Genomic DNA, 27995 nt, shown 5'->3' on the forward strand with positions numbered 1-27995 from the left:
GTGGACCAGGCTGACACAGAACTCACAGATCTTCCTGCCTTCCAAAGTGCTGTGATTAAAGACATTTGAAGCCTAGCCCCCTGTCCGCCATTATTTTTAATTAGAAAAAAAAAAAAAAATCCGGGATGATCTCACGTGGCCCAGGCTGGCCTTAAACCCGCTTTCAATTCTGATCCTCTTGCTTTCATCCTCCCGACCCGACTCCGGTGCTGGGATGACAGGTTTACAGAACATTAACCAGCCCCACAGACGTGTTTGGCTGTGTGCGCCTGCGCAGGGGACCGCCCTCAATGGGCCGTCCCTAGGCAGCACCGCTTAGCTGAGATTCCTGCACTTGACTTCAGGATTTCGGAGAGATAAGGCGCTTGGCCGCTACTAACTGGACTACAAAGAGCTGGATCGGACCGGAACCACATGGCTCAACTCGCCGGAGCCACCCGCTCCCCGCTGTCATGGTTGCTGCTGTTCTGCTATGCGCTCTGGAAAGCGGGTAAGTAGCCCCGCGCCCCGCGCCCCGCGCCCCGCGCCCCGCGCCCCGCGCCCCGCGCCCCGCGCCCCGCGCCCCGCGCCCCGCGCCCCGCGCCCCGCGCCCCGGCCTGTGCGCACCTCGAGAGGCCCTCCCAGGCCACCAGATCCCTTCTTCCCGGCCCAAAGTCCGAGGTCTGGATTCTGGAGCAGAGATTCCAGAAAAATAGGGCGTGGTGCCTCACACGGGCCACCGGAGTACGGGGGAGGATGAGGGAGGAGGGTTGCCATGAGTTCCAGCGTAGCCTAGGCTCCGGAATGAGAACCGGATTTGCTCCACTTCGTGCGCGCTTCCGCACGCACGCATACACACACACGCGCGCGCGCACGCGCGCGCAAAAGATGCTTTATTATTGTAAGATAAATGACTGAGAAAAAAAAAGTCTGGGTGACTCATGCCAGGAACCTTAACCCTGGTGGCCACACTCTCTCCAGCAAGTTCATCGTGACTGACTCGGAGTTGATTAATTAGTTCATTTTCCTTTCGCTGAGTTGGAGGCTGAAGCCAATCCCTCACTGGGGAATTGTAGCGCAGGAGTCTACCCCTGAGCACACAGGGTGCTGAGGATAGACCCTTGGTCCTCATACAACCTAATTCGGAGCCCTGTGCTATTCCCATTGTTTCAGTGGTTGACCAGCAGCAAGTCAGGCTGGGCGCTCAGAGTGAGCTCAGAGTGACTGGAACCAAAAAAACCAAACCAAACCAAAACAGGGAGGTGGTGGCTCATGCCTTTAACCCCAATAGGGGAGGCGGAGGCAGGTGGAGCCCCGTACAGGGATACCCTAGGGTCACCATGACGGGTCCTGGGTTCCTAGAACTTGACTTTGAAGTCATTATCAGACTTCTCAAGTATTCAGAAATTCCTGATATACTGTATTCCCTAATGTTGAGGGCCTACTGTGTGTTGGGCTCAAGACAGAGAGTCTCACATAGGGCCCAGCAGAGTGACAATTGAATGGCTCGGATTCAAACCCCACCGTATCTTGTCGTCTTATGCCTGCGTGATCCCCCTAGCAAATTCTTCTATGCCTCCATTTCTGCATATGTAAGTGGTGCCTGAAGCCCAGTGTGATGGCGCTCACCTTTAATCGCAGAATTTAGGAGGCAGAGGCAAGCAGATCTCTGAGTTCCAGACCAGCCTGGTGGATGTACTGATACCCTGTCTCTATTACTACTACTACTAATAATAATAATGAATTATAAATACTATATGATTATTACAAGGCAAAATTATTATTGTGCATTATAATAGATTTTGTAATATAAACATTTAATTACATTAATAATATTTAAATATAGTATGCTGAATTATATTATAATATATAAATATTTAGATATAACGATAACATTATTGTTATTATTAAAGTAAGATAAAGGGCTGAAGAGAGCACTGGCTACTCTTGTAGAAGACCTGGGTTCGGTTCTCAGCACCCACATGGTGATTCACAGTCCTCTGTATCTCAAATTCAGAGGAATTTCATGCCTCCCTTTTGGCTTCTATGGGCACCGAAGTGCACACACCTATAGAGAAAAATCTCTTATAAACATCACCTGTCAATAAAAAAAGCCAGTGGCCAATGAGCTGGGGCAGGAAATAGGGGGTGGGACACTGACAGGACAAGAGGATTCTGGGAAATAGTAAGAGATAAAGGAGAAATGGAGGGGGGGTGGGATGCAGATGTAAAACAGCAGGGAGACACTGCGGAGACTCTGAGGAAGAAGAAGGCCAGCACTGAAGGAGAGCCACCTACCACATGGTAGACATGGAATAGTCTGAGTGGGTTAAATAAATCACGAGCTACTCAGGGAATGAGCCAAAGCTTATGACCTAGGTATTTAATAATAAATAACTAGTCTCAGAGTCGTTATTGATGGGAAGGGGCCGGAAGGAAAAATGGATTTAAAATTATTTTAATACATATATACATACATGCTAGCAAACACTAACACACATAAAACTAAAAATTAATACATCTTTAAAATAAATTAATTTAAATGGATTAATTAACACCTCTGGTTTCCCAGGTGGGGATATAAATGTGCTGGCGCCCTACAATTCGACAGGCGTCTTGGGAGGGTCGACCACCTTGCACTGTCGTCTGACTTCTAATGAGAATGTGACAGTCACTCAAATAACCTGGATGAAGACGGATTCAGGTGGATCCCACCCTCTTGTGGCTGTCTTCCACCCCAAGAAGGGGCCCAACATCAACGAGCCAGAGAGGGTGAAATTCTTGGCTGCCCAACAGGATCTGAGGAACGCATCTCTGGCCATCTCGAACTTAAGTGTAACAGACGAAGGCATCTATGAATGTCAGATTGCCACATTCCCCAGAGGCAGTAAGAGCACCAATGTCCGGCTGAAGGTGCAAGGTAAGTGTTGGGGTGAGATGAAGGGACCCCAGGCCAGAGGAGCAAGGAGCTAGCCAACACAAGAAGGCAAGATGCCCTTGGGACATGACATGTCCTCCGTTTGTTCAGACCGGATGTGGGGGAAGTCAGAAGATTCGGCCAGAATCTCATGGAACCCAAGCTAGCTTCCAACTTGCTGTGTAGCTGAAGATGACCTTGTCCTCCTGAGCTTACAGACATTGCACTCCTGGTCCCTAACCCGACCTTTTTGATATATGGTCTCTCTAACCCTAGCTGACCTGGAACTCAAACCAGGCTGGCCTCAAACTCACAGCGATTCTCCTGCCTCTGAGTTCTGGGATACATCATTATACCTGGCTAGTCTTTCTTTCTTTCTTTCTTCCTTTCTTTCTTTCTTTCTTTCTTTCTTTCTTTCTTTCTTTCTTTCTTTCTTTCTTTTTCTCTTTCTTTTTCTTTCTTTCTTTTTCAAATATAAAATGAAGTTTATTTAGGGGCATGGGAAGGGAGTAGAGGCAGAGAAAGAAAGGGAACAGAGAAGGACAGAAAGAGAGAAAGAATGGAAGAGGCTGGCCGGCCGGGAACACATGGAGGCAGGGAGAGGAGAGGGAGAGGGAGAGAGACCAGAGCATTTTCCTCCTTCCTTCTTTAGTCAAATAATACTTATAGCGCTATGTATCAAGGAACATTTTGTGTGTCTGTGTTATACAATGATATAAAACAGAAAATATACATAAATATGATGATATGTTAAATATTCAGAAAGTGTAGAAAAGGATGTTGGATCCCCTGGAATTGGTGTTATAGACAGTTGTGAGCTGCGTACTGGTGCTGGGACTTGAACCTGGGTCCTCTAAGATCAGCCTGCACTCATAACTGTTGAGCCACTTCTCTAGGTCCCTTCTAAAACCCATTCTGGCCACTTTACCTGTGCATTCTCATTCTCTCCCCTCTGACAGATAGACTTAACCTGCATCTATCTGACTCTAGCAATAAAGTTGAGATTTTATTTTAAATTTTCATTATATTTTATTTATTTGTGTACCTGTACATGAGGCAGTCAAAGGACAAAGTTAGAGGAATTGTCCTTTAACCATGTGAGTCTGGGGGATTGAACTCAGGCTATCAGGCTTGGTGGCAAACGCCTATATCCACTGAGCCATCTTGCCGGCCCAATGCTAGGATTTCACATTGGCCATCTCATATCCTTAAACTGTCCCTCTAACACCAAACATAGTGGCACATGGCAGTATTCCACTACCAAGGAGCCTGAAGCTAGAGGCTCATGAGCTTGAGGCCAACCTGGGCTACATAGTGAGATCTTGTCTTTAAAAAAAAATGGTAAAGAGCTTTCTTCCTTCTGCTGCTTCTGCGGTTGAACCACCTATGGACTGTGTCCTTAATGGTTCTTGCAGCCCGACCTAAGAACACTGCAGAGGCCCTGGAGCCCTCTCCCACCTTGATACTGCAGGATGTGGCTAAATGCATCTCTGCTGATGGTCACCCTCCTGGACGAATCATTTGGCCCTCGAATGTGAATGGAAGTCACCGTGAAATAAAGGAACCAGGGTCCCAGCCGGGCACCACCACAGTTACCAGCTACCTCTCCATGGTACCTTCTCGCCAGGCAGACGGCAAGAACATCACCTGCAGGGTGGAGCATGAAAGCTTAAAGGAGCCGGACCAGCTGCTGGTGACCCTTTCCCAACCCTGTGAGTGTATCTGCGCATGCGTACAAACCCTAACCCAGGCAACTTCCCTCTCTTCGCTAACTCACAGTCCATCATCCATGCTCACTCCTTAGACCGGCTGTGGGGCGCTGTCACTGTGCTACGTAGACCCCCCCCCCTTACTCTTTATACCCTTGTTCTCTAAGGCACCTGTTTCCCGAATATGGTACCCCTATCTCATATTGTCTATGCCAATCAGCCCGTATATATTCCACAGCCCCAACTCCGCCCCACAGTTTGACACTGAATCCTGGGTCCTGCCCAGCACTGTCTACATTGGCTCATCTCTGAGCTGTCTGTCTCCCCACCATCAGCTCGTGTAATTAGCTGTGTTCCGTGGATGGTGCTCACACTCTGTGGGGCCGGGGCCACCTCTCCTAGATGCCTAATTGAATGCGACACCTACAGATTTGTGGACATAGACAGAGCCAGAGAGTCCACCCAGCACCACCCAACAGAAGTAGGACATAGCAAACTCTTGTTTGCTTGTCCAACTTGCACAGAGCCATGGGTTTGAACCCCGGCACCACATAAGCCTGGCGTGGTAGCACACACCTCTAATCCTAGCATTCTGGAAGTGGAGGCAGGAAGTTCAAGGTCATCCTAGGCAGTGGTTCTCAACCTGTGTGTCTTGACACCCTTGAGGGTCGAATAACTTTCATAGGGGTCACCTAAAGTCATCGGAAAACAGATATGTGCATTACGATTCATAACAGTAGCAAAATTGCAGTTACAAGGGAGCAACAAAAATAATTGTATGTGTGTGGGCTGAGCACAGCGGGAAGAACTGTATGAAAGGGTCACAGCATTAGGAAGGCTGGGGACCACTGCTGTCAGGACTCCATGGAAACATGTTCAAGTCCAGCCTGGGCTACATGAGACCCCATAAATCTGGTGTGGTAGTGCACACCTGGAATCCCAACATGCAGGAGGCTAAGGTCAGAACATCTGGGTCTGAGGCCAGTCTGGGCTACAACACACTTTTGAAGAATCCCGAACACAATTAATGCTCATAATGGATTTTAACCAGCCCTCAATATCCACAAGAAAAAAAGCTAAGCTGCCTCCTGCTCAGGAGAGGGCCCCTCAGGCACTGCCCAGATCTCAGCCTTATGTCCATCTTCTCCAGATCCACCTGAAAACGTGTCCATCTCTGGCTATGACGGCAACTGGTATGTTGACCTCACTAACTTGGTCCTGACCTGTGAAGCTCACAGCAAACCAGAGCCTGACATGGCTGGATATAACTGGAACACGTGAGTGACGGCGACCTGGAACAGCGTCTGTGGGAGAGGAGCTGGGGCCAGGACCCAGAGGTCTGAGAGAGAAGGGCAAACACAGGAGCAATTAAAATAGAATTGGGCATGGTGGAGCACATCTTTAATCCCAACACGCAGGAAGCAGTGGCAGACAGAGCTCTGTGAGGTGGAGGCTAGCCTGGTCTACAGAGCGAGTTATAGGACAGCCAGGGCTACACTGCACCTCCTTCCCCCAAATCAAAATCAGTACAATCATAGTCCTAGTAAAAATTTAATCTTGTGACTGTGACTGGGGTTTTCAGGGTGGTTGGATTCTGGCCATGGCCGCACCAGCTGTCCAGGGATTTTTTTTTCTCCTACCACACCCCTCGGGAATCCCCATCTCTGTGTAGGTTAAAGGTCACAGAGCTGGGACAATGGTTTTTTAGTCCTTAGGTGAGTCACCCAAGTTAGAAGCAAATCAAAGATGTCTGCCTTTATCCAGATCCATTTGATTCCTCACTGTCCACCTCCTCTGCTCCTGAAGCCACCATTCAATCCAGTGCACAGATAAGAGTTACCTCAGAGCTGTCAGAAGCTCCAAATGCCTTTGGAGGCTGAGGTTATATGGAAGGGAAAGAGAAATGGCTCAGTTGGGGAAGTGCTTGTTGTACAAACACAAGATCCTGAGTCTGATCGCCAGCACCCACGTAGATGAGACCTCATCTCAAAGAGAAAGAAAAGAGAGAAACAGGGTGGTTTTCTTTTTCAGTGAAGGTTAGAATCCAGGGCCTCATAAACACTAGGAAAATATATTAGCCACTGAGCCACGCCCCCAGCCCCTCATTGGGGGATTCTAGGCAGGGGCTCTATCACTGAGTCACGCCCCCAGCCCCTCATTGGGGGATTCTAGGCAGGGGCTCTACCACTGAGCCACGCCCCCAGCCCCTCACTGGGGGATTCTAGGCAAGTTCTCTGGCACCTGCCCAATGTATAAATAATTTAACATGATTTTTATTAGGCTTCTTTATTTCAGAAATACGTTGAATGAACCATTCTAAAACTTTCAAACATACCCACTAGTGCATGTACTCAGGCATAGCCATCAACTTCCTGAAAGCCTTTCGTTAGTCACACGCATGTACGCCATACACGTGCCTTTGCGCACACACACACATACACACACACACATAGACACACACACACACACCCCACCCCTCCCTATTTTTCTGGTCCCCAGCAGCTGTAATCTTGTCCCAGGGGCAGTTTGCACCATCTTCTCTCCCCCCTTGTTGCGGCCCGCCCGCGGTCCACAACACGAACGGTTCACTGAGAATGGCAGTTCCCTGCAAAGAGAGGAATCTAGACGGGGCGGAAGAAATAATGGAGTCAAGACAAAACTCTGATCAAGACTCAATTTAATATTTCCAGACACTCAGTTTATAAAGGAAGGGGGAGGGAACCCAATTTCCCGCCAAGTAACTCAGGGTCCAGTAGCAGGACGAACACGTGTGTGCCTCCAGGCAGCAAGGTCAGGTTCCAGCAGTGGGCGTGGCAGGACGAATGAGCCGGTAGCTCCACCCTTGAGCAGGCAGGTTCCAGGCTGGGGGGAAGGGAGGCCACACCCCCTTATAAACATATCCAAGCTTATAGTTTCACAACCCTGTTTCCTCCAAGGTCTTTGTAGGGAAATTTCCAAATACGCACAGTCATAGGAATTTTCCAAATGAATACTCAAAAGAAAACAAAAATCCAGGCCGAGGAGTTTCTGACTGATATTTCACTGCCCTTAATTTGGCGTTTTAAAAATTTATTACATTTATTCATTTATGTTGTGGGGAGCAGGCAGCCAGTGCCACCATGCACACGTGGAGGGCAGAAGGCAGGAATCCCTTTTTCTCCTTCCACCATGCGTGCCCTGGGGATCGGACTCGGATCGTCAGGCTTGGTGGCAAGCACCTTCCACCTGTTGAGTCATCTTACTGGCCCCGTTTTTTTTGCTTTTTTTTTTTTTTTTTTTTTTTTGAGACAGTTTTCTTACATAGACCTCAGCATGGCTGGCCTAGAACTTGTTGCAGTCATGCCTGAGGTTGCCAGGTTCTGGTACCACAGAATTGACGACCCTGCTGCCTCAGTCTACTGCTTGCTAGGATTCCTGGGGTCACCTCTAGATCCTGCCCACATTTTCATGTTGTTTTCTTTTTCTTTTTTCTTTTTTATTTATTTATTTTTAACCACCGTCTTTGTGTAGCCTCAGGCTTTCTTGCCAGCTGCCTTTGGAACAGGTGTTTTCTGGGCTTCGGGCTTCTTGCCTGGTCCTGTAGCCTTCTTGGCTGGGACGTTAGCTTTAGCAGTTGCTGCTGCTGCTGCCACAATGGCAGCCTGAGCAACAGCTGTTTTTTTTTTTTTTTTTTTTTTTTATGTGAGCCGCTTTCAGAATAGCAGCTCTTTGACGTTTCTCTACTTCAGTCTTGATTATTCTGTTCCTCGTTTTCTTTGCCTTCATGACTTTGAGACGATCAAAGCCTGCCATCTTGGTTTTCCTTTCTCTGGCACCAATTTTCTTGGCCCATCTTGTGGCTGCACACTTCACATTGATATCTGCCTTCTCCCAAGCTTTTCGTACATACTTCTGGCGGGCACTGTGCGGGAACTTGAGGATGAAGCCAGTGAGCTGCATGCATTTGAAAGGCATGGCCTGTCTCCTCACTGAGTGCAGGGCCCATCCACTAACACCCTCTTCTGATCAATAACACGTACAGTTACGACCAGCTTTCCAGGATGGGGCCCAAAGGAAATGTAGGCCACCCGGCCAACCTCCATGTAACGTAACGCCTGAACACCATGTTGGCGGTGCTCAGCGAGAAGAGCTCATGCTGTTTCATGTAGTTAGATTCTACACTCTATATATCATAAGTTATTTAACCAGTCCACAGGGCCAGGTGTGGTGGCGTATGCCTTAATGCCAACACTCAGGAGGCAGAGGCAAGCTGGTCTCCATGAGTTCAAGGCCAGCCTTGGTCTACAGAGCAGATTCTAGCCAGTGAGAGCTGCATGGTGAGACTGTCTAAAAATAGAGCACACCCGTCTGTATTGTGAGATGACATGATCATTTTATATTTTAGCTGCGCAACCGTGCACGCCATGGTGGTTAGTGGCAACGCCACATTCCCAGTTTTTAGTGGAAGGAAATGACATCAACATTTGGCATCTAAGGCCTGGGAGCCTGACTCAGTGGTAGAGTACCTCTGAGTCATTTCAGGGCTCAGAACTCCACACTTCCTTTCCACATCCACTCCCTCCCTGCTCGGATGTTTGCTTTCTTAGGCCTTGCCATCTTCCAACCCAGCTTGGTGCATAAGATTGGCCAAAGCCTCTGGGTTTCTGAACAAGATAAAAGTTGTAAAGAATGTCTGGGAAAGATGAATGTCTGGGATAGATAAATCAGGGGGTGGGGAATAGGGAAGGAGGGCCGAGCTGCAGTAGAAATAGTGGGACTAGATCCTGTCGCCAAGGCTGTGCCTGAGAGCAGAAGTCTGGATGAGGCCAGGCAGAGCTCAGCACCGGAGAAAGGGCATTGTGGGTAGAGAGAATGGCATTTGCAAATGCTTTTCTGCCACCAACAGCCCCTGCTTCTGCCAAGACCTAAGTGAGGTTTCAGTGCACGAGCGGGAGGTCCGCATTAAAGGTGCACAGGTAGAGGAGGGGGCGGAGCCTGGGGCTTGCTCTGTCTGAGTGAGGCCAGGCCCTGAGAGCCCTGGTATCGGATCTGGGCCCGTGTGCCCTCTGGTGTCCGTATAGGGAACAGCAGGAGGCGAGGACTTGCCAAAGCCAAGCCAGTATGTGGCCAGCGCCAGGTCAGTGTCCCTGCCACACCATTTGTGTCCCATCCCAGAGGCTGCCTGCTCACTATCCTGTCTTTCCTAGGACCACGGGTGACTTTCCCAACTCTGTTAAGCGCCAGGGCAATAAGCTTCTAATCTCCACGGTGGATGGTCTCAATAACACGGTCATTGTGTGCAAAGTCACCAATGCCCTAGGGTCTGGGCAGGACCAAGTGCACATTATTGTTAAAGGTGAGTAGTCAGTCCTCAGACATGGAGGAGAGGGTACAGGAGGGTGGCCTTTAGCAGTGGGATGTGGGTGGGGTGGCCAAGAATGACAGCAAGTCGTAGGTCGCAGACTTCACCAGCTCAGTCTTGGGCAGGTGTGGGAAACCTCTGACCAAGGAATGTAATAAGGAGTTTTCTGTAAGCACATGTCTTTCCTCTCAGCTCCAAACTTCTGAAAATAGCGACTCTGACACTCAAATGTATTTACAAATACTTAGGCCAGCTGGGCGTGGTGGCGCACGCCTTTAATCCCAGCACTCAGGAGGCAGAGGCAGGCGGATTTCTGAGTTCGAGGCCAGCCTGGTCTACAAAGTGAGTTCCAGGACAGCCAGGGCTATACAGAGAAACCCTGTCTCGAAAAACCAAAAAAAAAAAACAAATACTTAGGCCATATAGCTAGGCATGTTCCCCAACTGGTTTATAATTTAATAAACCTGTTAAGTCTATTCTAAGTTCTGCCACGTGGCTGTTTACCTGGTCCTTAGTTACATACAACGATCTTTCTCTATGTCTGGGGCCCAATCTGTCCACACTTGGCTCTCCCCCTGCTGGATGTCTCACCTATTTCCTGCTTCAGCTCATTGGCCATAAGCTTATTTATTGACAGGGGATGCTTATAAGAGATTGTCTTCACAGAGGAACTCAGAAATCTCTTTCCAAGAGTATTGAACATACTAAGCAAAGAAAGGCTTAAAGGGGAGGGCAAGAGACACAGAGATGGCTCAGCGGATGAAGGGGCTTGCTGCCAAGCCCGATGATCTGAGTTCGATCCCCATCGCCTTCAGTGGGAGGAGAGACCCAATTTGCACAAGTTGTCTTCCAACCTCCACTTGCCCACCATGGCAAGGCACATGTGCACACATCTGCAGACACACGCACATGAATAATTGTAATTCTTACTTGGGAAAATAAGTTGTTGAAAGTGCAGTTTCGAGTATGGTTGGATCCGGGTGCTGGTCCAGGAGTTTTCTTTACATCTTTTATCTCTGAAGCCAGGCGTAGGGACGCACACCTCTCGACACCTCGGAGGGCTGGTCCAGAAGGATGGAGAGCCTGAATGGCTAGGGCCAAGGGTGTGGTGTATTTGGTAGAGTACTTGCTTAACAGGCACGAGGCCCTGGTTCAAACCCTAGCATGTTATCTACTGGGTGCTGGGGTACACACCTTAATCACAGTGCTTGGGAGACAGACAGGGAGGAGAAAGGGGTGTTCTGGGTTATCCTTGGCTACATAACAAGTTTGTGGTCAGCCTGGGCTACATGAGCCCTTTTCTTTTCTTTTTTTTTTTTTTTTTAAAGGTTTATTTATTTATTATATGTAAGTACACTGTAGCTGTCCTCAGACACTCCAGAAGAGGGCGCCAGATCTCGTTACGGATGGTTGTGAGCCACCATGTGGTTGCTGGGATTTGAACTCTGGACCTCTGGAAGAGCAGTCGGGTGCTCTTACCCACTGAGCCATCTCACCAGCCCAAGCCCTTTTCTTAAAACAGAAAACTAAAACAAACTGTCCCACTGTAATAACCATAAAATGTGGTCAACACCTGGACGCTGTAGACTGAGGGAGGTGGGATTTGGGGCGTTGTTTCAAAGATGCAGGGGTAACATGAAAGCTGGTTAATCCTCACCTGCTTGCCCATTTTCCAGAGAAACCTGAGAATATGCAGCAAAATACAAGATTACACCCAGTCTACATCTTTCTTATCTTCATTGGCCTCGTTGTAGTCATCATCGCAGTAGTGTTATACATCCGGAGATACAGGCGTGGTAAGTCTTTCCTCCTTAGTAGATTTCTCCACCCTCTTGCCAGAGCCACTGCAAAGGAATCCCCACTCTATGCAGCCTTGGACCCAAGCATCCACAGGCTGCATCCATGGTACAGCCAGGGAGTCTTAGTGTTTTGGACTTGGTTTTGGTAGGCAGGGGCTCTACCACTGAGCCACGCCCCCAGCCCCTCACTGGGGGATTCTAGGCAGGGGCTCTACCACTGAGCCACGCCCCCAGCCCCTCACTGGGGGATTCTAGGCAGGGGCTCTACCACTGAGCCACGCCCCCAGCCCCTCACTGGGGGATTCTAGGCAGGGGCTCTACCACTGAGCCACGCCCCCAGCCCCTCACTGGGGGATTCTAGGCAGGGGCTCTACCACTGAGCCACGCCCCCATCCCCTCACTGGGGGATTCTAGGCAGGAATTCTACCGCTGAGCCACGCCCCCAGCCCCTCACTGGGGGATTCTAGGCAGGGGCTCTACCACTGAGCCACGCCCCCAGCCCCTCACTGGGGGATTCTAGGCAGGGGCTCTACCACTGAGCCACGCCCCCAGCCCCTCACTGGGGGATTCTAGGCAGGGGCTCTACCACTGAGCCACGCCCCCAGCCCCTCACTGGGGGATTCTAGGCAGGGGCTCTACCACTGAGCCACGCCCCCAGCCCCTCACTGGGGGATTCTAGGCAGGGGCTCTCCCACTGAGCCACGCCCCTAGCCCTTCACTGGGGGATTCTAGGCAGGGGCTCTACCACTGAGCCACACCCCAGCCCCTCACTGGGGGATCCTAGGCAGGGGCTCTCCCACTGAGCCACGCCCCTAGCCCTTCACTGGGGGATTCTAGGCAGGGGCTCTACCACTGAGCCACACCCCAGCCCCTCACTGGGGGATCCTAGGCAGGGGCTCTACCACTGAGCCATGCCCTGAGCCCCTCACTTTCCATAGACCACACTCTTGTCTAAGCACCAGCTCTGAATGCCACTGTAGTCTGCACAGAGGCCCATGCTGTGTGGAGGAAGGGCTGTGTGATTTAACTGACCAACCTGCCTGCTGCAGCCACACAGGTACAGGAATGACAGACAGGTCATAGAAGGCCATCCTTTGTGACTGACATTTTTCTTTAAACATGAAATATACCTGCCCCCACCCTATCCCCAGCCACCTGGGTTCTGCCTCCTTCTCTGCAGAATCCTCTCTGACCTCTCACAGAACAGGCCAACACCTACCCTCAGTCTCTCCCAGACCAGCCTTGCTCAGTCCTGGTGGTCACTGTGTGGGGACATGTGTGTCTCTTCAGTGGACTGTGAGCACAGAGGGTTGGCAGGAACTGTCAGGGTCAAGGGTATCCTCAGCTACATAGGTCATCTTGGGCATCATGAGACCTTGCCTCAAAAAAAACCAAACATGTGAGGCAATGGTGGTGCACACCTTTAATCTCAACCCTTGCGGGAGGCAGAGACAATAGGATCTCTGTGAGCCCAAGACTAGCCTGGTCTACAGAGTGACTTCTAGGACAGCCAAAATCTACACAGCAAAACCCTGTCATGAAGAGAAAAAGAAAGAAAGAAAGAGAGAGAGAGAGAGAGAGAGAGAGAGAGAGAGAGAGAGAGAGAGAGAGAGAGAGAGAGAAAGAAAGAAAGAAAGAAAGAAAGAAAGAAAGAAAGAAAGAAAGAAAGAAAGAAAGAAAGAAAGAAAGAAAGAAAGAAAGAAAGAAAGATTGCAGCAGGGGAAGCCACATGCTGGGGATACACTAGGCATGATCATTATTGACTTTAATAACAATTATCATCACTATTAAAGCTCCAGAAAGGTTGTTCTCAGCTGTAACCCCTATGTGTTCAATTCCTTTGTCACAAAAAAGACATCTTCCATTTACTGACTAGCCCCCACTGGATAGTTGAGGGAACTCGGGCACACAGAGGTTAACTTACTAGCCCCAATGTCACACCAGCCCCTAAAGGACAGAGATGAAATTTTGGCCCTTGAACAAATTATTTTGTTCTGGAGACAGGTTCTTATGCCTTAGCCCATGCCGACCTGGAATCCAATCTGTAGACCAGGGTATCCTTGAACTCACAGAGATCCACCTGCCTCTGCCTCCTAAATGATGTGCACTACCGTGCCCCCTGTCTTGATATTTTGTTTTGTTTTAATGTGCATGGGTGCTGTGTCTGCATTTATGTCTGTCCAGTACACAGAAGCCAGAAGAGGGTGTCAGATCCCCTGGAGTTGGAGTTACAGGTGGTTGTGAGACACCATGTGGGTACTGGGAACTGAATCCAGGTCCTCTATAAGAATGGCCAGTGCTCTTAACCACTGAACTATCTTCCCCCAACCCCACCCCACCCCACCCCCCTTTTCTTTTCTTTTTTTTCTTTTTTGAGACTGAGTCTCATGAAGTCTAAGCTGGCCTCAAATTCTATATGCAGCCAGAGATGACCTTAAAGCACTGGTCTACTTCTAGAATGTGTGCACCACCATGCTTGGGTCTTCTCTGTCCTGTGTCAATACAAAGGCCAAAGAAGCCCAGACACCCCCAGACATCCTCTTCCTATAATTCCAGGGTCTCAGACATCTTCTTCCCATAATTCCAGAGTCTCAGACATCCTCTTCCCATGATTCCAGGGTCTTAGGCATCCTCTTCCCATGATTCCAGAGTCTCGGGCATCCTCTTCCCATGATTCCAGGGTCTCAGGCATCCTCTTCCCATGATTCCAGGGTCTCAGGCATCCTCTTCCCATGATTCCAGGGTCTCAGGCATCCTCTTCCCATGATTCCAGGGTCTCGGGCATCCTCTTCCTATAATTCCAGGGTCTCAGACATCCTCTTCCCATAATTCCAGAGTCTCAGACATCCTCTTCCCATGATTCCAGGGTCTCAGGAATCCTCTTCCCATGATTCCAGGGTCTTAGGCATCCTCTTCCCATGATTCCAGAGTCTCAGACATCCTCTTCCCATGATTCCAGAGTCTCGGGCATCCTCTTCCCATGATTCCAGGGTCTCAGGCATCCTCTTCCCATGATTCCAGGGTCTCAGGCATCCTCTTCCCATGATTCCAGGGTCTCAGGCATCCTCTTCCCATGATTCCAGAGTCTCGGGCATCCTCTTCCCATGATTCCAGAGTCTCAGACATCCTCTTCCCATGATTCCAGAGTCTCGGGCATCCTCTTCCTATAATTCCAGGATCTCAGACATCCTCTTCCCATAATTCCAGAGTCTCAGACATCCTCTTCCCATGATTCCAGGGTCTTAGGCATCCTCTTCCCATGATTCCAGGGTCTCAGGCATCCTCTTCCCATGATTCATGACGAGTTTTCTTGTTTCTCCAGGTCGTGCTCTGCAGTCCAATCCCCCAGAGAGGGAGGTGAGTACAGAGGCACCAGGGAGGAGAACAAAGGGGTCTGAGTGGACCACAGACCTTTCTGGAACTTTCTCAAGGGGGCAGGGTAGATAGCTTCAGTGTGGCATTGGGAGCCGGGATTTTCCAGGTCCCCAGCTTGTGCACCACTGGGAGGGAATAGAAACTTTTGGAGATGGGACCTAGTGAGAGAATGCTAGATCATTACTCCGAGTGTGTCTTTAGAGGGAATTTTGAAAGCATTCATCTGATTTTGAGAACAGACTACCCTTTGAACTCCCTGTCTAGCCAAGGTTGGCCCACCTGCCTCTATCTCCCCAGTAACAGGATTACAGGCCTGTGCCATTGCATCCAGCTCTCTCAGTTTTTTAGAGGACATCTCCCTATGTAGCTTAGGCTAGATTCTGATGATCCTCCTACCTCTGACACCGGAGTGCCAAGGTTCCAAGGTATGCCTACCTCCAAGGTATGGCCACTGCTTAGGGGCCTAGTGGGCCACCTCCTTGAGCATCTCACTTCTCCAGGAAGGCTGTTTACTTGATGGAGGCCCTGACTGAAGTATGATGTCTGTTGTCCCCCATCCAGAACGTCCAGTATTCATCTGTGAACGGCAACTATAGCCTGAACATGGAGCCAAACGGCACAAGGTGACGGTGCTGGGTAGACAGAACTAAGGAACTTGAAGGCATAGCAACTGGAACCCTACTCTCATAAATGAAGAAGCCTCCAGAGAGACTGGCTGCTCAGTGTGATGAGCATAGCAAGTTTGGGGGGTCTCCCAGAATGCTGCCAAATTCCACGTTGTCAAAAGGACCCATGGAGGCCAGTGTGTTGGCTCACTCTTGACATCTCAGCAAGCTGGGGGGGACATAAAGCAAGGTTGAGTCTAGCTTGGGCTATAGAGCAAAGCCCTGTCCATACACAAACAAGCTAAGGGGCTTTGAGACGGTCAGAAACTGAAGTCTTGCTTTGGGTAAGGTAAATCCTCTACCTCATGTATGTGCTAGACTTAAAAGACTTCCACACAGACCTCTTTATAAGTTGACTCCATTGGGGCTATCTCCTCCTCTCTGGACAAGGTCTCTGTATGTAGCCAAGGCTAGGCTCAAACTCACAGAGATCTGTCTGCTTCTACCTCCCCAGTGCTAGAGTTGAAAGTATATGTGCCACTGCACTTTTCTAGGTCTTCTTTTACTGAAGTAAAGTATATATTTATAAAAAGCTATATAGTTTTATATATATATATTTTTGAGACTATTTCATAGAGCCCAAGCTAACCTCAAACTTACTATGTAGCCAAGAGTGATGGTAAACTAATTTATTTTAATTTATTTGTCTTCAATTTTAAACATCGCCCAACCCCTGCTCCCTTCCATCTCTTCTTTCAATCCATTTCGTTGTCTTTTTCTTCCTAGACACTATTCTGACTTACGTCTCCATTACAAACATTTTATTGAACTACATAAAAATGTGTGCACCACAAAAAAAAAAAAATGTATTTGTCAAAATTGTAGTTGTCTTTCTGAGGCTGACCTGACTTCTCTGATACCATTCTCTCCAGTTGTATCCAGTTTCCTGTAAACAATGTGACTTTGTTTTTCTCAGTAGCTAAAACATCCCAATTATGTGAGTGTACACTTCTTTGCTCATTCATTCCTCTGTGGGCCACCAGCTGGGTTGGTTCCATATCTGAGCTATTGTGCATGGAATTGTCTCTGTGGTGGGTTTAGTAAACTCCCAGGAATGCCTGTACATGTTTGTAGAGGCCAGAAGAAGGCACAAAATCTTGAGCCAGGCTTACATGCACTTGTGAGCAGCCCCACATAGGTGCTAAGAACCCAGTTCAGGTCCTCTGCTGTGGGATGGTGGGCTGTGCACAGAAAGCCTGGTCCCGGTCTAGCAAAGGTCTGGAACTCCGGAGCCAGTGGACTGTGATTTCCACCAGTATGGGATGGAAGGAGTTCGACCTCACCTCCTGGGCACCTGGCTCCTGTCACATAGCTACAGCCTCCCACAGCCCCCCTATAGGGAGGTATGCAGCATCAGTCACATAGTAGCTACACCAAGTCCTCCCACATGCAAATAAGGTTTCCCCAAACTCTCAGTCCAAGCCAATGAAAAGTACCTGTTGTCAAACCCTGAATTATCCCCAAAACTCTGTAAGTCCTTTCAGGGAATAAAAGGTGTGTGAGAACTACTCCATTGCCCGAGCCTTTGTCTTAAGAGCTGTAACATTTGGGAAGAGATCTGCTCTCCCGAAACGCCTTTTGAAGCCCTGCCCCACTCCCAGCCCGACCTGACTCAGTGCAGGGTGGCACGAAATGATGGCATGGAAGAGACTGTAGAACCGACCATTCGCTGGAACCCTCACACCAGACCTGGCCTGAGATTCCCGTGGAAAGCCTCCGGCTCTCAGGCCCACACTCGGCTAAAACAACAGTGCGCTTAACCACTGCGCGTGCATCTCTACCGCCCCTCAATAGCTTTAAACTTTTTAAAATTACTAATTAATTTTTTGCCTTTGGTTTTTTTGAGACAGGGTTTCTCTGTGTATCCCTGGCTATCCTGGAACTCACTCTGTAGAACAAGCTGGCCTCAAACTCCTCAATATAAGCTTTTTTTTTTTTTCTTTTTTTTTTTTTTTTTTTGGTTTTTCGAGACAGGGTTTCTCTGTATAGCCCTGGCTGTCCTGGAGCTCACTTTGTAGACCAGGCTGGCCTCGAACTCAGAAATCTGCCTGCCTCTGCCTCCCGAGTGCTGGGATTAAAGGCGTGCGCCACCACGCCCGGCTCAATATAAGCTTTTAAAAAAGATTTATTTAGCCAGGCAATGGTGGCACATGCCGTTAATCCCAGCACTTGGGAGGCAGAGGCAGGCAGATTTCTGAGTTCGAGGCCAGCCTGGTCTACAGAGTGAGTTCCAGGACAGCCAGGGCTACACAGAGAAACCCTGTCTTGGAAAAAAAAAAGATTTATTTATTTATTTTATGTATATGGGTACACTGTCACTCTTTTCAGACACACCAGAAGAGGGCATCAGATCCCATTACAGAAGGTTGTGAGCCACTATGTGGTTGCTGGGAATTGAACTCAGAACCTCTGGAAGAGCAGTTAGTGCTCTTAGCTGCTGAGCCATCTCTCTAACCTCTCTCCCCCCTTTTAACTTGCATTTCCCTGATAGCTTATAAAGTTGGACATTGTGATAGTTTGAATAAAAATTGTCCCTAAGGACTCATAGTGAGTGGCACTATTAGGAAGTGTGGCCTTGTTGGAGGAAGTATGTCACGGGGGGCTGGGCTTTGAGGTTTTGAAACTCAAGCCAGACACAGTATCACCCCCTCTTCCTGCTGCCTGCCAATCTGAAAGTAGCTCTTGGCTCCTTCTCCAGAACCGTGCTTCCCACCATGATGATACTGGCATAAACCTCAGAAGCTATAAACCAACCCCAATTAAGTGCTTTTCTTTATAAGTGTTGCCGTAGTCATGGTGTCTCCTCACAGCAATAGAAACCCTAAGACTTTTTTTTTCATATCTGTACTGCCATTTGTATTGCATGTTTTGAGAGCTGCCTATTAATTTTGCGAGACCAATTGCTATTAACTTGGATGATGTTTTCCCGTTTGTTTGTGTGTGTGTGTGTGTGTGTGTGTGTGTGTGTGTGTGTGTGTGTAACAGGATCTCTGTGTGGTTCTGGCTGTCTGAGAGCTCACACAGATTCTCTAACAGTGTGCACCAGCAGACGCTGTGGAGATCTTGAAGTGCTTTCCCTCCAGTCTCCTCTAACAGTCCCAGATCCTGAGCTTAAATAAAGGTCTGAGATATATTTAGATTTGATTTTGTCCATGGTGAAATAAAGGGACTGAGTTTCATTCTTCTCCATGTGGACACCCAGTTTCTCCCAGTTTCCCCGGCACCATTTGTTGATGTCTGTGTTAGTTAGTGTTTTACTGCTGTGAATAGACACCATGACGAAGGCAACTCTTATAAGGACAACATTTAATTGGGGCTGCCTTACAGGTTCAGAGGTTCAGTCCATTGTCATCGAGGTGGGAGGTTGGCAGCATCCAGGCAGGCATGGTGCAGGAGGAGCTGAGAGTTCTACATCTTCATCTGAAGGCTGCTAGTGGAAGACTGGCTTCCAGGTAGCTAGGGTGAGGATCTTAAGCCCACATCCACAGTGACACACCTACTCCAACAAGGCCACACCCCTGGGCCAAGCATATACAAACCATCACAATGTCTCTTTTCCAATGTATATTTTATTTTATTTTTTAAAGCATCTTTATAAGAACCAAGAAATCATTATCTGGGAGTGATGGCCCACACCTTTAATCCCAGCACTCAGGAGGCAGAGGCAGGCAGAGCTCTGAGTTTGAGTCCAGCCTGGTCTACAAAGTAAATTCCGGGACAGTCAGCTACACAGAGAAACCCCTGTCTCCAAAACAAAACAACCAAAAATCAAACAAATAATAATAAAAAAAAAACAAACAAAAAAAAAACCAAGAAATCACCTGGCTATAGCTGCATGAATTGTTACTATTTTACTGCCTCATTTAGCTCAGTTTGTCCTTAAAGTCACTGTATATATAGCTGAGACTAGTCTTGAACTCAACTCTCCTGCCTCCACCTTCCAAGTGCCAGACTTAGAGGGCACAGACTTGAACTTGGGGGGCTGTCAGCTCCAGCAACCTTTTGACAAACCTATGTCCTGAGAGAGGCCCTGCATGCTGTGGGTTAGCTGGAATCATTTTAACTCACCTATGCAGGAGCTCACAGAGTATTATGAGGCACAGTAGCTCAAATGTGGCTGCAAGGTACTCTTTAAAAGACCTTTTGGCATGAGGACTTGACCCAGGTCCCAGCACACATGTAAAAAGCACACTTTCATAAACGTGTATGTGCCCAAATACCACTCTCCATGTGGTGGGTCTCTGCAAACACCAGGGCAGGCAGAGTAACAATTCCTGTGAAGCAAGAAAGAAATCCTCTTCAACAGAACTGGAAAGCTGGTGTTTCAAACTTCCAGAGTCTGACACTGGGCAGATAATCTTAAGTACAGTACAATTTGGAGAACGTCCCCCGATTGGTGCCCCAGACCAATCAGAAACCTGAAACCTAGATTTAATTTGTTTTCCAAGACAGGGTTTCTCTGTGTAGCCCTGGCTATCCTGGAACTTGTTCTGTAGATGTGTGTAGGCTGGCCTCCAACTCAAAAATCTGTCTGCCTCTGCTTTCTGAGTGCTGGGATTAAAGGCATGCACCACCACTGCCAGGCTAAATTCTTTAAGTCCAAAACCTGGGACTGTCTTACCTCCAGAGATCCCAAATACAAAATACTCAGGTAGACTTAGTTTTAGAGGGCAAACTGGTGAGGGGTAGCCAATCACTGGGGTTGAGGCTGTCCTAGGACCATAATCCTTACCCTTGCCTAGAGAAGCCCCACCTCAGGGTTCAGCGCATCTTCTCAGGGATGTCAGTAGGACCTCCAAACATTATAGGGTACCTAAAGAGAAATACCCAAGAGACCTGAATAAGTCAAATGGAGTTTTTTTGTTTTGTTTCGTTTTTTGTTTTTCGAGACAGGGTTTCTCTGTATATTCCTGACTGTCCCGGAACTCACTTTGTAGACCAGAACTCAGAAATCTGCCTGCCTCTGCTTCCCGAGTGCTGGGATTAAAGGAGTTTTTGTTAGCTTTAACTGCTGGTGTTATCATTCCAAGCAGATTTAGCAGGACTCACCTTTGACCTCCAGTTTGTTTGCTTTTTAAGGGCACCCCCCCCGCCATACACACACACACACACACACACACACACACACACACACACACACACACACACACTATTATGACAGATACAGAGAGATAGCTCTGAACATCTGCAGCAACCAAGTTTTGTTTACAGAAGCGAACAGACAGCAGTTAAATGATCAGGTTATTAACCTGGGTTAGGGTCACATTGTATTGGAGTTTATGGCTGATTCAAGTGACCAGAGAACAGTTTTACCTAAGACAGTTTTAGCGTGTTAAGTATTCTTGGGAGTCCTTTCATGAGATGGAATCACTTGGCCAGAAACCAAGGATTGAATTTTACTGTTATTTGTACAGAGTGACAGAGCTGTGGCGCTGAGTATTTTGCTCAGCCAAGTGACCTATAGCCACTTGTCAGGCAGAGGCAGGCAGGTCTCTGAGTTCAAGGCTAGCCTGGTCTACAGAGTTTCAGATAACAAGAAAGAAAGGAAAAAAGAAAGAAAGAAAGAAAGAAAGAAAGAAAGAAAGAAAGAAAGAAAGAAAGAAAGAAAGAAAGAAAGAAAGAAAGAAAGAAAGAAAGGAAGGAAGGAAGGAAGGAAGGAAGGAAGAAAGACAGGAGGGAAGGGAAGGGAAGGGAAGGGAAGGGAAGGGAAGGGAAGGGAAGGGAAGGGAAGGGAAGGGAAGGGAAGGGAAGGGAAGGGAAGGGAAGGGAAGGGAAGGGAAGGGAAGGGAAGGGAAGGGAAGGGAAGGGAAGGGAAGGGAAGGGAAGGGAAGGGAAGGGAAGGGAAGGGAAGGGAAGGGAAGGGAAGGGAAGGGAAGGGAAGGGAAGGGAAGGGAAGGGAAGGGAAGGGAAGGGAAGGGAAGGGAAGGGAAGGGAAGGGAAGGGAAGAAAAAAAGAAAGAAAGAAAAGAAATAACTTGTTTTTGCTTCTCTGAGGGTGGAGCCCCTTGAGTTGGGCAGTATGAAGGTTTCTACAGACACCGTGGCTGGCAAAGTAATAATCTGTGTGAGGTGAGAAGGAAGCCTGTTCAGCACTATTCAGTAGCCAGAGTTGGATCAAACCTCTAGAGTCTGGCCCAGGGCAGTTTAGTTCAAGCATGTTTAAGTACAGTACGATTTAGGGAAAAAAAAGTTTTCTAATGTAACACAATCCTGTGTACACAGAGAGGCATAATTACATCAAAACTCTTCTCAAAGTACAAGTGACTTCTTCCATAGAGATGGGTTCAGGCTAGAGATGGCTCAGTGGTTAAGAGCACTGACTGCTCTTCCAGAGGTCCTGAGTTCAAATCCCAGCAACCACATGGTGGCTCACAACCATCTGCAATGGGATCGGATGTCCTCTTCTGGTGTGTCTGCAGGCAGTGACAGTGTATCCACACATATTAAATAAATAATTCTTTTATTTTTTTAAAGCATGGGTTCTATAGATAGGTGTTGTGGGTTACCCACTAGAGAAGGCGGCTTAGTAGTGTCTTAATTAGGGTTTTACTGATGTGAAGAGACACCATGACCCAAGCAACTCATAAAGAACAATATTTAAATAGGGCTGGCTTACAGGTTCAGAGGTTCAGCCCATTATAATCACAGCAGGAAGCATGGCAGCATCCAGGCAGACATGGTGCTGGAGAAGGAGCTGAGAGTTCTGCTTCTTGATCCCAAGGCAGCCAAGGGGAGACTATCTTCAGTAGACAGCTAAGAGGAGCATCTCTTCCACACTGGACAAGCTTGTGCACTAGGAACCCTCAAAGCCACCCCCCCCCCCAACAATGACACACTTCTTCGAACAAGGCTACACCTATTCCATCAAAGCCACACCTCCTAATAGTACCACTTCCCACCATTCAAACCACCATACATAGGTTTAAGTATACAGAACGTCTTTATAAGGTCGTCGGGGACTTCACTAAGTGTTCAGCATCAGTGGCCCCAAGCCTTTCTCAGGATGATCTCTTAATTACAAAAGCCATATCCTGGTCTGACATACTTCCGTTAACAAGGACAGTTAGCCAGAAGCAGAGCTATAGAAGCCAAAAAGCAAGGTCAGTACATTTTAAGGACTTTCCAGAACTCTATGGATTTGTTGGATTAGGACATTGATTTTTATTTTGCCAGTGGTGTTGTCTCTGTGCTGAGTTTTGCAGCCTGAATGGCATTTCCATCATGGCGACAGTTGTGCTAAGGTCTGGGGGCCTGGTATATTCCCCACAGGTCTTAGTGAATGCGTCAAATCATGGGCTCATCCTGTTCTAAAGAGGTATAGTTGGTCTAAAGGACTATTAACTTGACTCAACTGATACATAATTGAACATACAGTTTAAGATGCAGGACCCACCATTAATCCAATCAGAATGAGAATTAAAGGCCCCAGGGCTGATAGCAGAGTTGTTAGTCATGGGGAACAAGAAGCAGAGACTGGCACCAATTTTCTGATTTACGTTTTTGTCTCTTTCCCTTTTTGAGGTTTTCCCCAACCATAACAAGATTTTCTCTAATTACTTCTGATCACTTAGCATAGAAACAACAGGATTTCCCTAAAGCCAGACATAATCCCCCTTATCTCACAAGAAGTAAGTCTAAACCTCTGGATTTTGTAGAACCTCATCTGTAAGGAAGTCTAACTGTTATTTTCATTCAGAAATGGTAACTTTTATTTTGTCTTGTTTTTCGAGACAGGGTCTTCTGTGTAGCCCTGGCTGTAGTGGAATTCACTCTGTAGACCAGGCTGGCCTCGAACTCAGAGATCCACCTGCCTCTGCCTCCTGGGTGCTAGGGTTAGAGGCATGTGCCACCACGACCAGGACAGGTCCTGATCAACCTGTCTACTTAGTTTCTTAAACTTTTTATCTCCCATGATAAAAGCCAATATGCCCATGATAGCTGAACTGGCCTCTCCTGCTCCAACCAGAAGAGGGAAGAGGACGGTGAGAGGGATGGAGAGGCCTTTTCCCTTTGTGGTCCAGGGCTCGAGCAAACATGTGTTTTCCCTTCTTCTCCATCATATAGGTACCCCTGGAGCACAGTGTGCACTGTGATGCATAACAGATGGCTCTCAGTGTGTGCATCTTCTGCACACTTAGTCAACACATTAGGACTTGCCCACCGAGTAATCTCAGCGGCTCGGTAGCATTGCTGTTCTCCACACGAGCTAACCCACAGGGCAGACTAGTGGGCATCAGAACAGGGGAAGGGGCATTGGTAGCTCTGGTGAGTGAAGGGCTCCCAGCACTTTATTAAACTGCTGTAACCTAAAACGTTGTGTTCAGGGAGGTTATTGGTGGGACTCTAGGAGGATGCCAGGTGGGACAGAACCACATGTGAATCAAGACAGCAAGCCAGATAGTCAGACACCAGCAGAAGAATCATGTCCATAGCCTTATCTACATCTATGTCTATGTGTATACACATACATACATACATGTGTGTATGTACACATGTATGTGTGCGTGTGTGTGTATGTGTGTGTGTGTGTGTGTGTGGTCTTAGGGTTTTACTGCTGTGAATAGACACCGTGACCAAGGCAACTCTTATAAGGACAACATTTAATTGGGGCTGCCTTACAGGTTCAGAGGTTCAGTTCATTATCATCAAGTTAGGAACATGGAAGCATCCAGGCAGGCATGGTGCAGGAGGAGCTGAGAGTTCTACATCTTCATCTGAAGGCTGCTAGTAGAATACTGACTTCCAGGCAGCTAGAATGAGGGTCTTAAAGCCCTCACCCACAGTGACACACCTACTCCAATAGGGCCACGCCTTCTAACTGTACCACTCCCTGGGCCAAGCATATACAAACCATCATATATAAGTATATGTACATATGAGGAGAGAAAAGTTATGTATGGACTCGAGAGTCTGGCCTTAGAAAGGCAGGTAGGAACGAACCCCTCAAATCCCTCACAAAGACTGCACTGGCAGCGCAGGGGAGTCTAGGAAGAAAAGCTTTTATCTATTTTTTGTTTGGTTGGTTGGTTATTTTTGTTTTATTTTGGTTTTTGGGTTTTTTTTTTTTTTTTTGGTTTTTCGAGACAGGGTTTCTCTGTATAGCCCTGGCTGTCCTGGAACTCACTTTGTAGACCAGGCTGGCCTCGAACTCAGAAATCCGCCTGCCTCTGCCTCCCGAGTGCTGGGATTAAAGGCGTGCGCCACCATGCCCAGCTGGGTTGTTTTGTTTTGTTTTTTTTTTTTTTTTATTTTGTTTTGTGTGTGTGTGGTTTTTGTTTGGTTTGTTTTGGTTTGTTTTTTGGTTTTTTTTCAGACAGGGTTTCTCTGTGTATCTGTGACTGTCCTGGAACTCACTCTGTAAACCAGGCTGACTTCAAACTCAGAAATCCGCCTGCCTCTGCCTCCCAAGTGCTGGGATTAAAGGCGTGCACCACCATTGCTCAGCTTGAAAAACAACTTTATATAAGATGTCATGTTGGGGCCAGCGAGATGGCTCAGAGGGTAAAGGTGCTTGCCCCTAAGCATAAATAAGGACCTGGGTTCAATTCCTGAGACCCAAATTCTGGAAGGAGAGAGCCAACTCCCCACCAGTTGGCCTTTGACCACCACCCATGTGGTGTGGCAAGTATGGGTACACACACACACACACACACAAAATACATGTTGTTAAAAAAAAAAAAAAGGAATGTGTTTTTCAAATGCTTCAGCCATCACAGGGGAAAGCCTGGTGGGCCAGCAGGCTGGGGCTGACAGGATGCTGGGCACACTGGTAACCACCTCAGGTAGATGCCAAGATGGTTGCTGCATTCCAACTCCTACCTAGAGGGTTGTCCTGTAACTCAGAAGTCAGCCTGCCTCTGCATCCTGAGTGTAGGATTAAAGATGTGCGCTACCACACCTGGATATCTGCCTTTGTTATTTATATTGTTTTATATTGTTTTACAGGCCCCTTACTGGCCTGCCGGTCACGATTCATCCAGCCCCAGGGATCCTCCTATCCCCACTTCTCTGATGCAGGGCTTACAAGCACACACTGCAGTACATGGCTTTTTTATGTGGGTCCTGGGGCTCGAACTCAGGTCCTGAAGCTTGTAAAGGAAGCGCTTTACCTCTCCAACCTGTGTAAGCACACGCAGGTGAGCGCAGTTCCCAAAGAGACCTCAAGAGGGCGCCAGATCCCCTGGAACTGGAATTAGTGACAGACAGCTGTAAGCTGTCACACAGGTTCTGGGAAGCCAAGCAGGGTCCTCTGGACTGAACCTTGGTTCTCTAAAAGAGCAGCTAGTGCTCTTAGGTGCTGAGCCATCTTTCCATCCTTTCTGCAAACAGCTTCTAGATCAGTGGTTCTCAACCAGTGGGTTGAGACCCCTTAGGGAGCTAAATATCAGATATCCTGCACATCAGATATTTACATTACAATTCACAACAGTAGCAAAATTACAGTTATGAAGTAGCAGTGAAACTGATTTTATGGTTGGGGATGTGGCCACAATGTGAGAAACAGTATTAAATGGTCCCAAGCTATAAGAAGGTTGAGACCGCTGCTCTGGATTTAAAATAAAATTGCTGCATTGTCTACACCCACTTGGTGGCAGACAGAAAAATGACAGAACTGTAGCAAGAAGGATTGATGGAGGGATGACTGTAGACATCACTACTAGGTCTTCCAGGTATAGAGAAAGTGAGGGTCTTGGCTCGATTGGAGGGCTGGGCCTTGGGCAAAGAGCTGGGCCAAAGTTAAAGTCAGTGACTATAGGTTGGTGATTGCTGCTACTGCAGGCATGCACAGGAGGCAATGTGGAGTCTCATTTGTCAGAGGACCAATTAGAGAGGCAGAATGGGGGGCTATTTGCTGCCAATAAAGAAAGGTGCCCAGGGCTCCAGGCAGGGCTGCCCACCCTCAGTGGACTGTGGTGATTATAGTCCTGGCATAAAAAGCCACAATTCCTGATTGCCTCAAATCAGGGACTGAAGGGTTCTGTCCATCATCTGCCACCTCATGACAGAGAGAGGCAAGCATACTGCCCCCCCCCCCAACTGTAGGTGCTCCTTTCCTGCTGGACCAGAAACTGCCCAGCACCAGCCTCCTCTGGTCAGTAGATGTTCTATTGGAATGAGTCTTCTGGAATGAATCTGGAAATATTGCAGGCCTTCCCAGTGCCTCAGTGACCCAGATTTCAGTTTCCATGATGCACTTGGGTGTTTAGCCCCACTCCCTCCTACTTCCTTTGCATGAGCTGGGAAGCCTGGGGCACAGGCCTGATTCCAACTCTCTCACAATAGGTCCCTTCCTCCAGGGAGCCCTTAGGTTAGTCAGCAGCTCTCCTAGTCTCCGTTGATTTTCAACTGTCCGCTGATCACAGCCTTGTCTGGGGGTGGGTCTGAAAGGGGGCTGTGATACACAGAGGGCTGAAGGAAAGGAGAGCACTTCTTTTTTCTTTTTTTTAGATTTATTTATTTATTATATGTAAGTACACTGTAGCTGTCTTCAGACACTCCAGAAGAGGGCATCAGATTTCGTTAGGATAGTTGTGAGCCACCATGTGGTTGCTGGGATTTGAACTCAGGACCTTTGGAAGAGCAGTAGGCGTTCTTAACCACTGAGCCATCTCACCAGCCCCCAGGAGAACACTTCTTAAGCCCCATCGGGTCACAAGCTGGGCAAGGGTCACGGGATTTAGTAGATGAATACTTAGAAACAAACAAACAAACAAAGCATGGCAAGACGTCTCAGAGAATGAAGGGGGTTGCTGCCAAGCCTGGTAACCTGAGTTAGATTCCTGTGACCCATGGTGGCGAGAAGCACCACCCTCAACACACACATAACAATAAATGTTAAAAGAAAATGTTAAGTGCTTTAGAGTGAACTTGCCCCAGATTTAAAAGCAAAAACAAAAAATCCCTCTGCTACTCAGTGACTTTCACACTTCCCTGAACTTCAGTTTCTCCGTCCTGGCTTCTAGGGGAGGTAGTAGGATGCGGTGGTGGTGGTGGGGGGTGTTGCTCAAACAGAGGCTGCCTCACTGGTTCCCCTTGGCCAGCCACGCTGGGTGGGAAGAAAATGGAGGGCCTGGGGAGGAGGTCTGGGAAGACTGGTCCAACCAGTGTGCGTGCTTCATCTCAGGGCATGGGTGGAGCCCTGAAAGGCTGGGAGACAGTGGAAGGGGATGATTGGGCTCGGCAGCCTCCGAGCCTGGCTGGGTACCGTGGC

The 27995-nt window shown here is 48.2% G+C and overlaps 1 protein-coding gene and 1 pseudogene across 1 annotated transcript; one reads left to right on the forward strand and one right to left on the reverse strand.

Annotated features, from left to right (window-relative positions):
• The first annotated feature begins 291 nt into the window (after nt 1-291).
• LOC110297404 (poliovirus receptor homolog) lies at nt 292-17287 on the forward strand. The gene is made up of 8 exons (XM_085842075.1): nt 292-490; nt 2552-2899; nt 4312-4608; nt 5756-5882; nt 9792-9940; nt 11623-11742; nt 15068-15102; nt 15682-17287. Exons 1-8 carry the CDS (start codon nt 415-417, stop codon nt 15745-15747), a joined length of 1218 nt encoding a protein of 405 aa, XP_085698201.1. The 5' UTR covers nt 292-414; the 3' UTR covers nt 15748-17287.
• On the reverse strand, nt 8118-8699 carry LOC147003458 (large ribosomal subunit protein eL14 pseudogene; annotated as a pseudogene).
• Nucleotides 17288-27995: the final 10708 nt, after the last annotated feature.

Source organism: Mus caroli, unplaced genomic scaffold (genome assembly GCF_978045245.1).
Source record: "Mus caroli unplaced genomic scaffold, Mus_caroli_1 scaffold_8, whole genome shotgun sequence".
Lineage (NCBI taxonomy): Eukaryota > Metazoa > Chordata > Mammalia > Rodentia > Muridae > Mus > Mus caroli.

What these genes read in the sequence shown, in the direction of transcription:
- LOC110297404 (XM_085842075.1), top strand. Translation starts at nt 415, where the DNA reads ATGGCTCAACTCGCCGGAGCCACCCGCTCCCCGCTGTCATGGTTGCTG. An exon ending in GCTGGATATAACTGGAACAC is followed by an intron (nt 5,883 to 9,791) that starts GTGAGTGACGGC and finishes TGTCTTTCCTAG; the next exon opens with GACCACGGGTGACTTTCCCA. An exon ending in CATCCGGAGATACAGGCGTG is followed by an intron (nt 11,743 to 15,067) that starts GTAAGTCTTTCC and finishes TTGTTTCTCCAG; the next exon opens with GTCGTGCTCTGCAGTCCAAT.